The sequence below is a fragment of the Rhinatrema bivittatum genome, chromosome 6 (genome assembly GCF_901001135.1).
Source record: "Rhinatrema bivittatum chromosome 6, aRhiBiv1.1, whole genome shotgun sequence".
NCBI classification, from domain to species: domain Eukaryota; kingdom Metazoa; phylum Chordata; class Amphibia; order Gymnophiona; family Rhinatrematidae; genus Rhinatrema; species Rhinatrema bivittatum.
In genome coordinates this window covers 295,186,123-295,198,945 of record NC_042620.1, presented here as the reverse complement: position 1 = coordinate 295,198,945, position 12,823 = coordinate 295,186,123, and the positions used below count along the sequence as shown (strand labels likewise).

Sequence of the window (12,823 nt, the reverse complement as noted above, 5' to 3'; positions counted from 1 at the left end):
CCTCCGGGCGAAGTCATTCGATCATGGACGCTCAGCGGTGACTCGAGTAGTACGGTTTCTACATTCCCTGGGATGGGTAGTGAACTTCTCCAAGAGCTCCCTCATGCCCTCGCAACGCTTGGGTTTTTTTGGGGGGCGACCTTCGACACCCTACTGGGCAAAGTTTTTCTGCGCCAGAACAAAGCTCAATCCTTGCGGGATCACACACGACGGTTCTCTGCGTTACCAGAGCCCACCTCCTGGGACTACCTGCAACTCCTGGGAGTGATGGGGTCCACCATCGACCTTGTACCTTGGGCTTTCGCGCACCTCAGGACCTTACAGTGGGCGCTCCTCTCCCGTTGGAAACCAGTATCGCAGGACTACCAGATGATTCTCTCACTCCCGCAGAATGCCAGGGACAGTCTGGGCTGGTGGTTGGATCCGCCGAACCTGGCCCGTGGCGTGTCCCTCGATCTGCCAAATTGGGTGGTGGTGACCACCGATGCCAGTCTAGCAGGCTGGGGTGCAGTCTGCGATCGAAGCGCCACGCAGGGGACGTGGTCCACGGTGGAGGCGAAGTGGTCAATCAACCGTCTGGAAACCAGAGCGGTCCGGCTAGCTCTGCGACATTTCCTCCCGCTTCTTCGGAACCGGGAAGTCAGAATCCTATCGGACAACGCTACCACCGTGGCCTACATCAACCGACAAGGAGGCACGCGCAGCCCGCGCTCGAGGTGGCGCTGCTGATGCAATGGGCGGAGCGTCATCTCGTCCGGCTAGCGGCCTCGCACATCGCCGGTGTGGACAACGTCCAGGCGGACTTCCTCAGTCGTCAACTGCTGGACCCCGGAGAGTGGTCTCTCTCCGACAAAGCGATGCAACTTCTCGTCCATCGGTGGGGGGCCCCCCACTTGGATCTGATGGCGTCCGCTCTCAACGCCAAGGCTCCACGCTTCTTCAGTCGCCGGAGAGAGCGCAGCGCGGAGGGAGTGGATGCCCTGGTCCTCCCGTGACCGCCACATCTTCTGCTCTACGCTTTTCCACCATGGCCCCTGGTGGGCAGGATGCTCCGCAGAATAGAAAGCCATCAGGGGACCGTGGTTTTCATCGCCCCAGAATGGCCCAGGCGACCCAGGTTTGCGGACCTGCTACAGCTGGTGATCGACGGGCCAATCAGGCTGGGGCACCTCCCCCAGCTCCTACATCAGGGCCCGGTATTTTTCGAGCAGGCAGAACTCTTCTGTCTTGCGGCCTGGCTTTTGAGAGGCGCCGCCTCCGGCGTCGGGGCTACCCAGAGGCGGTAGTATCCACGCTATTGCGGGCACGAAAGACATCGACATCGGCGGCCTATGTTCGAGTCTGGAAGGTGTTCGAGCTGTGGTGTACCAGCCAGGCCACGAGACCCGCTAAGGCTTCTGTACCTCAGATCCTTCAGTTTCTACAGGCGGGGGTGGAAAAAGGGCTCGCCTATAATTCACTACGGGTTCAGGTGGCCGCCCTTGGTTCGCTGTTGAGCGATGGGGGCTCTCTTCTACAGTATCCTGACATTGCTCGTTTTCTCAAGGGTGACAAGCATATGCGTCCTCCGTTACGGAACCCTTGTCCCTCCTGGAGTCTTAACCTTGTGCTTCGCTCCCTGTCGGGACCACCGTTTGAGCCGCTGCGCAGCGCAACGATAAAGGATCTCACTCTCAAGACTGTATTTCTTGTGGCCATCTGTTCCGCTCGACGCATCTCGGAGCTGCAGGCTCTGTCGTGTAGAGAGCCCTATCTCCGTTTCTCCGACTCTGGAGTTTCGCTTCGCACCGTTCCCTCCTTCCTTCCGAAGGTGGTTTCTGCATTCCATGTGAACCAGACGGTGGAGTTGCCATCCTTCTCTTCCTCAGAGCCGAAGTCTCTCCGTCTCTTGAATGTCAAGCGCACTCTGCGCCTCTATCTGGAGGCTACAAATGAGTTCCGGACCTCTGACCATCTCTTCGTACTCTGGGCCGGTCCTAAGAAGGGGTCTCAGGCCTCGAAGACTACCATTGCCAGATGGCTGAAGGCCGGCATTGCTGCTTCCTACATTGGGGCGGGTCGGACTCCCCCACCCGGAATCGTAGCGCATTCTACACGTTCTCAGGCGGCACCTCGCCTCTTCAGTCTCTGGACACTTTGGCGAGCAGGTTCTCCGAGCAGGCCTCGCAGGACCCCACCCGATTTAGGGAAGCTTGGGTACATCCCACTGTCTGGACTGATCCAGGTACGTACAGGGAAAAGAAAATTATTACTTACCTGCTAATTTTCGTTCCTGTAGTACCATGGATCAGTCCAGACGCCCACCGCGTTTGGGTTCTTGATCCTGCTCAGCTCTGCGCTACTTCTTGCTCGCAGTGTTCTGTGTCTTCACAGTCGTTTCTTTTCGCTGTTTTTCACAGCTCCCTACAAGTTGGTAGGATGTTTGCAGTTACTTGTTGCGGTTACAATTGTTTTCATTATCTGTTTCCACAAACTTGATCCTTCGGGGGTTTCTACTCTGGCTTTGATATACTCGATACTGAATTCCTGCAGAGGGGGTAGTAGTATATATGGATACGCCCCCTCAAAGCTTGTGCTGACTCCATCTGCTGGATTGGGGACATAACCCACCGTCTGGACTGATCCATGGTACTACAGGAACGAAAATTAGCAGGTAAGTAATAATTTTCTTTTTCTTCTTGTGTGCCAGATGTGGGATACATGTGTTTCTCCTAGGACAAGCAGGATGGTAGTCCTCACATGTGGGTGACATCAACCGATGGAGCCTGGCATGGAAAACTTTTGTCAAAGTTTCTAGAAGCTATGCTCAGCATGCCACTATCTATCTGCATGTCCACACGAAGTCCCCCTTCAGTCTCTCTTCGCAGTTCATGGAGCTCTGCTCTTTTCTTGTTTTCTTGCGAGAAAGTCTTTTTTTTTTTTTTTTTTTTTCCCCATTCCATCGTTAGGTCCCCCTTCGCAGTCTGTGCCTCCTCGGTGCGGTAGGTTAAAACTTTTTCTACTGCTTGCAGTCAATTCCTGACTTTCGTCCCCCGATAACCGCCAGTCATCAACTGTGTTTTGGGTATTTTCTTTGGCGGTGCATGGCTTTCGTTTGTGCCCCCAGTGCCCGCGGACCATGTCCATCCAAGGATCTGCATGAGGTTTGTATCCTCTGCCTGGGGGCCTCGCATGACGTCTGAAGGTGTGACCAGTTGACCCCCCCCCCCAAGGGCCTTTGTGCATGCCTTGATAAGATGGAGAAACGTTTTGGTTCTAAAAAGTCCACTCCTTCCACACCTGCGTCGGAGTCATCAGTGCTGGAGGGGATGAGGGGAACCCCTTGATACACTCCCTCTCACCACTCTCTCCACTTCTTTAAAGGATCGTGGAAATGGTGACCGATCCTCCATGATTTCACCAGTTTCCAGGGCATCGAGATCTCCCTCCTTGGCACTGGGGAAAGACCAGGCTGACCACCATGGGAGGTCCTGCAAGCATCGACACTGTCTATGCGTGGCTCCGGTTCCGGTGCAGTACTGGTGGCTACCGTATCACCACCGAAGAGACACCGTTCCACAGAGGGACCCCATCCTAAGAACCGGGCATTTCCCATCAATATGGGTGTCTGGCACCGTGCTGCCTCTGAGGACAGAGGACAAGCCGGTGACACCTCATCCCCCTCTCTCAGTCCTGGCTTCACCAGACTTTCAGGAGGAGTTGGACCGCAGGGTGCAGACCGCAGTGCTCAGAGCTCTTCGGAGCATTAGAGCTGCCCGTGCCACCAGTCCCCCGCCGTGTATTTTGGCACCTCTGCTGGAGCGTTTGGACATCTTTTTAGGTGCCCTGCCAACACAACCGGTGTCCGAGGGACCTTTGGTTCCCCAGCGGCCACCAATTCCCCCCTCGGGAGCAATTCCTATCATCAGATCCTCCGATGAGAAAGTTGCGGTAGGTGCTGCATTCCCTAGGCCTCTGTTCCCCAAGCCCTTACCCGGGCTGTCTGGCCTCTTGCAGCCTTCAGTCTCTCTGATGCTGGGGAACCATCAATTCCCGTGGTGCCCTCTGTACCTCTTAAGCCATCGACGCCCAGGGCTGGGATCCCTCACAGGTCTCGCCCGTGCTGCACTGGCGTGAGTGAGGAGGAAGGCCCTTGGGGGGGATGATTCCTCGTAATCTTCGTCCGAATATTCAGACAACCCTCTCTCCAAGCCCCACTGGAGGAAAGACGTCTGTCTCCCCCCAAGGATCTTTCCTTTGCGGGGTTTGTCAGGGCCATGGCTGAGGCTATTCCCTTCTAGCTCCTTACGGAGGAGGATGCACAATATAAATTGCTGAAAGTGCTTCAGTTTGTCGACGCTCCTAAGGAAATCATGGCCATTCCCATCCACGACACTTTTAAGGATCTTCTCCAGATGTGGGAACACCTGATCTCCATATACCCTGTTAACAGGAAGGCGGATGCCACCTATTTGGTGCAGCATGCTGTGGGGTACGAGAAGTGGCACCTCCCCCAGCAGTCGGTGGTTATGGAGTTCACTCTAAAAAAAACAAAAAAAAAAGTCAGGCACTCCAGTACGCACGCTTCTACCCCCTTCCCAGGACGAGAACATAGGGAGCCTGATGCCTTGGGCAGAAAGGTCTTCCAGGGTGCTATGCTGGTTGCCAGTATTGCTGCCTACCAGCTGTAGTTGACTCAGTACCAACGGAACATCTGAAAGCAAGTCCAGGACCTCGCAGAGGGTCTGTCTCAACAACCACAGGGAGGCGCTGTCGGCTATAGTCCTGCTGGGTTTAGAGGCTGGCAAACAGGTGAGATCCACCTACAATGTCTTTGAAATGGTGGCCCTTAGCATGGCCTGGCTCAGAGCTTCTGACCTCTGCCCAGAGGTACGGGAGATGCTAGCTGATCTTCTCTACACAGGTGACAACCTCTCTGGGGATAAGGTCCAGGATGCGGTAGTGCAATTGAAGAACTACCATGACACCCTTCAACAGTTTTCCGCTACTGCTTTTGACGCCCCTTCCTCGGCCAGGAAGATTTCCAGGCCAGGTTCCAGAAGCCCTTCTATCTTCCAGCCTCCTGAGCTTGCGCATCACACACTAGCTCCAGGGGCCGCCCTTGCCACAGTGAGCACCCAGGCTCCGGCTTTCTTTGACTGGCGGCACAGGAGCACGAGTCAGTCGGGCGCACCCTTGACGCCAGATCGCCCAGTGGGAGGCAGGCTCATTGGCTTTGTCCATTGCTGGCAGGATGTCACTTTGGACCGATGGGTCCTTACTGTAATCCGTCAGGGGTACCATCACAACTTCAGACGGCTCCTAAGGCTCTATCCCCCATGTCCATTGAGGGGTTTGTCCGCCCAGCAGGTCATCTTCAAACGAAACTCTCTGCCTTTCTCACAACAGGCATAGTAGACCCGGTTCCTCGCCCCCAGCAGGGCTGAGGATTCTGTTCAAGGTATTTCCTAATTCCGAAAAGTAACGGCAGTTTACGCCCCATCCTCGACCTCGGGGCATTGAACAAGTTTCTCGCAAGAGAAAAGTTCAAAATGGTCTAAGCATGCGGATTCCCTTCCTCAAAAGAGGCTGGCTTTGCTCCCTCAATCTCAAGAAAGCTTATGCTCACACAGCCCATTTTCCCTAGCCACAGAAAATACTTCCGTTTCGTGGTGGGGAAGGCTCACTATCAGTACAAGGTGCTGCCTTTTAGGTTGGCCTCAGCCCCTCGCGTCTTCACCAAATGCCTGGCGGTGGTGGCTGCGTATCTCAGGTGTCATGTGGTGTATGTCTTCCCATATCTAGACAGCTGGTTAATCAAGAGCAATTCCCACGCAGGGGCACAGTGCTTTAGCCCTGACAATGCGGACTCTGCAAGCCTTGGGGTTTGTGATCAACTACCCAAAGTCTCACCTATGCTGTCTCCTTAGCTGGAATTCATAGGCACCAGACTAGACATGATACAGGCAAAAGCATTTTTGCCCAGTGATCGGGCTCTTGCCATCACCTCGCTGGCAGTCTTCGTCCACAGCAGCCAAGAAGGTGACTTGCCCGCCTTGTGCTCTGACTGTTTGGCCACATGGCGGCTTCCATCCATGTTGCTTTTCTCACCTGTTTGCATGCAGAGGGCTCAATGGACCTTGCGGACACAGTGGCAACAGGCCTTTCAGGACCTCGAGACTTGTGTTGCAGTCACGGAACATCTACGGATGTATCTGTCCTGGTGAGACAACCTCTCCAATTTGTAGCAGGGGATTTCCTTCCAAACTGTTCCGCCTTAAGTGACCCTCACTGCCGACACCTCTCCTCAGGGCTGGGGAGCCCATGTGCACAGCATCCACAAGCAGGGTCTCCGGACTGCTCACGAAGCCCTCTGTCAAATACTTTCTGGAGCTTCCCGTGATCATTTACGCCTTATGGACATTCAGAGACCAGTTGTTGCACAAAGAGGTCCTGATCCGGATGGACAACCAGGTGGCAATGTGGTACATCAACAAACAGGGAGGCACGGGCTCTATCCTCCTCCTCCTCTGTCACGAGGTGATGCAGGTGTGGACCTGGGCCCTGTCATAGGGAATGTTGTGTGCACTGGGACTCAAAACGTGCTGGTGGACCGGCTAAGTCGCTTCTTCCAGCCACACGAATGGTCCCTCAATCTGGAGTTAATGGCCAAACTGTGTCAATCACAAGGTGAGCAGGTTCTGCTCCCTGTCATCGGAGGTGGACATCTGGCCTGCAATGCCTTCTCCCTCCACTGGGGGAGAGGTCTGCTGTATGCATACCCTCCTCTTCCACTCCTCTTGACCCCGCTGAAGCTTCAACAGGATAGAGGGACCATGATCCTCATGGTGCCTTTTTGGCCCTGACAGGTCTGGATCCCTCTCCTGCAGGACTTGTCAGTCAGGGCCCCCTTCCTGCTGGGGACTGCATCTGATCTGATCATGCAGAACCAGGGCATCCTGTGCCATCTGAACCTCCGGGCGTTAGTCCTAACAACTTGGATTTTGAGTGCTTAGTCCTTCAGCCCTTGGTCCTCTCAGACAGTGTCTCCCAAGTGCTGGTGGCTTCTAGGAAAATTTCCACCAGGAAATCCTACAGTTTAAAGTGGAGAGGGTTCTCCGTCTGTGTGTTGGGGCATGGCTTGGTTCCATTCACATGTCCCCTTCCCCAGCTGTTGGACTACTTGTGGCACCTTTCCGATTTTGGGCTTCAAACCAGCTCAGTCAGGCTTCATCTTAGCGCTGTCAGTTCATACCATCGATGTGTCGCTGGCACACCCATATTGGTGCAGCCTTTAGTAGGTTGCTTTCTGAGGGGCCTGCTCCACCTGAAGCTCCCTGTTGTGTCCTGAGACCTCAACATTATCCTGGTATAACTCATGCGTCCTCTTTGAGCCATTGCGTTCCTTTGACCTGAAGTTCCTTACCAATCTTCTTTCCTAGGCCTCCTTCCCACCCAGGGGAACGGACTCTGCATACTTTGAACTGCAAGAGGGCCTTGGATTTCTATTTAGATCGCACAGCCGGCCAGATGTAGTCCACTCAGCTTTGTCCTTCAATACCAATAGACTGAGAGTGGCGGTGGGTAAACAGACTTTATACAACTGGCTGGCGGATTGCATTGCCTTCTGCTATGTGCAGGCAGAGTTAAAGCTCACTCTGTTTAGGTCATGGCGACATCAGTGGCTCATCTCCGAGCAGTCCCTGTTGTCGACATTTGCCGAGCCGCAGTGTGGAGTTCTCTTCACACGTTTGCGGCTTACTACTGCTTAGACAAGGATGGGTGTCAAGACAGTACCTTTGGTCCATCCTTCCTGCGCAATCTGTTCCAGACATGAACCAAACCTTCCTGCCTTATGCCCCTGGTATGAGCCAGGCAGTCTCCTGCTGACCAACAGAGCTGCAGTTATTGTTGTGCCTGTTAGCACTTTGTTCGGCACCTGTTGGTCTCACATGTTCACAGAGACTGCTTGGAGCTTGGTATTCACCCATATGTGAGGACTAACATTCTATTTGTCCTAGGAGAAAGTGCAGTTGCTTACCTGTAACTGCTGTTCTTGTAGGACAGCAAGATGTTGGTCTTCAAGAATCCCGCCCACCACCCCATGCAGTTGGGTTCTCCTTCCAGTTTGTTTTATTTTTTCACTCGATTTTTTTCTATGTTATGAGACTGAAGTAGGACCTCGCGTGGACGCGCAGATAGTGGCATTCTGGGCATGTTCAGAGTGCTGGTCAAAGCTTCTATAAACTGACAAAACTCCGTCTGATGTCACCCACATGTGAGGACTAACATCCTGCTGTCCTAGGAGAACACCTGTTACAGGTAAGCAACTGCACTGTCTCCTTACAAAGTGTGTACTACGTACAATATAAATGCTCTTCTCATTCTCACTAGGTGTGCGATATGTATGTGAAGTATGCTATGCCCCTTGTGGTGCTTCCTCCTGCAGGAGTCTTCTACCCAGCATTGCTTAGTATGGAATTGGTCAACCTCAATCATCTCTGCTACATCATGTACAGGTACATATTGAACATGGGACCCTGTATACTAGAATATCTAAAGCATTGCAATGAGACCAATACTACCTCATGCTCTAGTGTGAGGTTCATGCCCTTGTGGAAATTATTCACTATAACCAAGGCTTCTGGTCTCCCATGATGTGTAACCATGTAAGGGCTGCAAAATTCGGCCCTTGCTGTGGAATTGGCCAATCATAGCCAAATTGCCATGGGAGACTGGGGACCTTTCAAAACAAAAGCATTGGTGGCAGTAGATGGCACATTCCTCTCTCTTCCACCCACCCCAAACGAGCGATATTGATGGCAATAGATGGTTCAATCTACTTTTCCCCCACCCCTTCCACCTGCTACCCATATTCCCTCATTCCTCTGTTCCTATCACTTTAAAACAGGAGGAGGATGGCGGCAACCTTGCTGCTTCTCCATCTCCTCCCTCCTCCCCTGCTGGAGCACCACATAGTTCAAAGCGGAACACTGGAAATAAATGTTAAACAACTTTGTATAAAGTATTTTTTAAAGCATTTAAATTGCAAAAATATGCAAAATTATTCAAATTTTCCACATAATAGCCTCATAATTTTGAAAAATCTGCCACAGTTTGCCAACTTTTGCTGCAGAATCTTGAAAAATCTACCATAAGAAATCAGGGACTCTGACTATAACTTATGTAGTCACTGAAGTCATTGAATGTGATGATAATAAAACTCCATTGTATGTTCTGGGATGATGTGTTGAAATGAGGATCTTTGTGCTTGTTAAAATTCTTATCTTACACTGAGACCTTTGTTACTATAGCAAGACCTCCTTTCCTTGCAATCTCATATCTGACAGGCAGGTGACTGCATAAATCCAGCTGTGCTGTGCAGTTTCCAAATAACCTGCTGCTTGTATACCACAAAGTGAGGCTTGGAATGCATACGTCCTCTGTTTCTACAAAGTCCTATATTAAAACATTCTTCTTACTATTGGTCAGGAAGTGGGTGCCTTAAACTTTTATTGATTGCAGTACCATCCCTAGAGTGACTCAGCCAAGAATGCTAGAAAATCTCAGGCTTGGCAGAGAGTGCAGAAGAACCAGATCTGTGCCAAGGCTGAGTCCCAACTTTACATATCCTTATGGGGACAGCCTTTCCTGAGTTTCCCCATGCACTAGCTAAGTATAGTGAAATGTCTAATTAGCATTAACTATATGAATCATTTTACCTGCTACTGTCATCTTTTTTTCTTACGTGCATTTCTAGGAACTGTATGTTCACTGGGATATATTTATTTATTTATTTATAATTTTTATATACAGACATTCTTGTATAATATACAAATCATACCGGTTTACATTAAAACAGGAGGTGCAGGAAAAAATTTACCTTTGTCAAATACATTTAACATAAATAACAATGAAAATTGTTAACAAGGGATAACTATGAAAAGAGAGAGGTAAACAAAAGTGGAAGAAACAGAAGTTAAAAAGAAAAAAAACGAAAAAAGGTAGCACCAAGGGTTGCACGAAGGGGTGCACAAAGGGGAGTGCCCCTTTGTCGCACCCCTTCGGCGAGCGAAGCCAGGTGGAATGGCGCCGTTTACCAGGGTCTCAGGGTCCCTAGAAACCACTAGGGGAGAGCTGGTAGGTGGGGTACTTGCCCAGAGACAAGCAGGAACCTAGTTAGTAGGTGGGAGGCTGCCAGTAGTAACACATGTGCAAGCAGGCCTGGAACGTTTGTCGTGGTCCTTCACGTATCCAAAGAGTTAACCCTGGGTGAATCAAGGATAGTGTTGCATGACAGAATACTATAGGCACAGTCCCTAGGTTTTTTTTGTTTGTTTTACTGCAGCTCAAGTAGATTTGGTGGTAATTGTAGGGCATAGTTGCATACATCTGAATCTTTTGGCATATGTTTATAATGTAGATTCCATTTTCCATTATACATGTAAAGCAGGTTGCCAGTCTAGCTTGTCTGTAAGTTTATTTTAGGTGGGGTCAAAAGGATCTCTTGTATCTGCAGCAGGAAGAGGAAGTAGAGAGGATCTCAAAATGGGAAGAGGAACAGGTTCAGGGTATCTCTGGGATAGGTAGAGAGGACCAGATGTTGGTGAAGGAGGAAGAGAAGCAGATATTTGGGGGGAGGGTAGAAAAGAACAGTTGACAGGAGTAATTAGGGGAGGTTGAGAGTGGTGGGAGAGAAGAGATGACCAGTGAAGGCATGAACATAGTGCCCCCACCATCCCTTTACTTACCACTAATCCACTCTCTCTTTGCAGATGACACAAAATTGTTCAGAGTAGTTAAATCACAAGCAGATTGTGATAAATTGCAGGAAGACCTTGTGAGACTGGAAAATTGGGCATCCAAATGGCAGATGAAATTTAATGTGGATAAGTGCAAGGTGATGCATATAGGGAAAAATAACCCATGCTATAATTACACAATGTTGGGTTCCATATTAGGTGCTACAACCCAAGAAAGAGATCTAGGTGTCATAGTGGATAACACATTGAAATCGTCGGTACAGTGTGCTGCGGCAGTCAAAAAAGCAAACAGAATGTTGGGAATTATTAGAAAGGGAATGGTGAATAAAACGAAAAATGTCATAATGCCTCTGTTTCGCTCCATGGTGAGACCGCACCTTGAATACTGTGTACAATTCTGGTCGCCACATCTCAAAAAAGATATAATTGCAATGGAGAAGGTACAGAGAAGGGCTACCAAAATGATAAGGGGAATGGAACAACTCCCCTATGAGGAAAGACTAAAGAGGTTAGGACTTTTCAGCTTTGAGAAGAGACGACTGAGGGGGGATATGATAGAGGTGTTTAAAATCATGAGAGGTCTAGAACGGGTAGATGTGAATTGGTTATTTACTCTTTCGGATAGTAGAAAGACTAGGGGGCACTCCATGAAGTTAGCATGGGGCACATTTAAAACTAATCTGAGAGTTCTTTTTTACTCAATGCACAATTAAACTCTGGAATTTGTTGTCAGAGGATGTGGTTAGTGCAGTTAGTATAGCTGTGTTTAAAAAAGGATTGGATAAGTTCTTGGAGGAGAAGTGCATTACCTGCTATTAAGTTCACTTAGAGAATAGCCACTGCCATTAACAATGGTAACATGGAATAGACTTAGTTTTTGGGTACTTGCCAGGTTCTTATGGCCTGGATTGGCCACTGTTGGAAACAGGATGCTGGGCTTGATGGACCCTTGGTCTGACCCAGTATGGCATTTTCTTGTGTTCTTATGCCTCCAATTCTCCCTATCTCACCCCAATAATCTTTTCTGTTCCCAGTATGTACCAGGATCAGTCCAGACAGCTGGGTTATGCCTCCCCTCCAGCAGATGGAGTCAGAGAGAAAACTGAAAGCACCCCCTATATACACTGGTGTGCCACCTGCGATCCTTCAGTATATTCTCTGACTCCAGCAGATTGAGAGGCATAACCTGCGGTCCTGCTCCGGTCGGTTTTCTCGGTACTGGGCAAATTGAAAAAAAAAAAAAAAAGAAAGAGTGAGGTAGGACAGGGGACAAGATCAGTTGATGCTTCCTTTCTCTCCTCTGTCTGCCTGTCGGTCTGCGTGAATGTCTGTGTGAGTGTCTTGCGCTGCACAGCTAGAGATTAGTGTGAGGCAGGCTCGGAGGGTAGTACCCTCCTGATATTCCCGGATTAGAGTGTCCACAGGCTGGGGGAGAGCTTACCGGTGGGCCGGTCACCCTCCCCCCCCCAATTCCAGGCTTTAGTCCTGAAGGGGGTTTAAAAAAAAATAAAAATAAAAGTTTAAAGTTTAAAGTTTTAGTTCCAGAGCCATTTAAGTCCTGTTGGTGACAGGCAGTGCGCTCATTTCTACTGACCCCGGCCTGCCCGTGCCTGCTCGGACCCCGGAGGGGGTGGCTAGCTCACCCGGCGCGTGTTTGCTGTGGGGCTCTCATCCCCGAGGGTTTTTGGCGCCATTTCTTCTTAGCTGCTCCGCTCAAGGTGCTGATGCCGCGATCTTCGGTCTGCTTGACCTGTGGAGAGGCGGGGGCGCGACTCTCCCGCGGGGGTCTCTGCCCCCGATGTGTTCCCGGGGGCGAGAGACCCTCGGGGGGGGGCCGAGCGCTGCCCGCAGCCGATCTCCTATCCCCTCTACGGCGCGGCACAGCAGCGTCTCCGGCCCCTCCTCCACCGGGGAGGAGTGCGGCGGCCATCTTGAACACGCGGCAGGCTGCATGTTCAGCATCGGAGGAGGAAATCTCCCCTCCTCCCTCTCCTGAGGCACAGAGCCCGCGCTCCCAGCCCGATTTGGGGTCTCCTCGCGGCCCCCCTTCATCGGATGGCCAGAAGAAAACTTTAAAACGG

General features: G+C 51.0%; 1 protein-coding gene across 1 annotated transcript in view; it reads left to right on the top strand.

The window, feature by feature from the left end:
• The window catches only part of CENPI (centromere protein I), a 252,860-nt gene that overhangs the window by 212,627 nt on the left and 27,410 nt on the right, over positions 1-12,823 (top strand). The window contains 1 exon segment of the mRNA XM_029607381.1: positions 8,374-8,498. Within this exon segment, the coding sequence (XP_029463241.1) occupies positions 8,374-8,498 (125 nt within the window).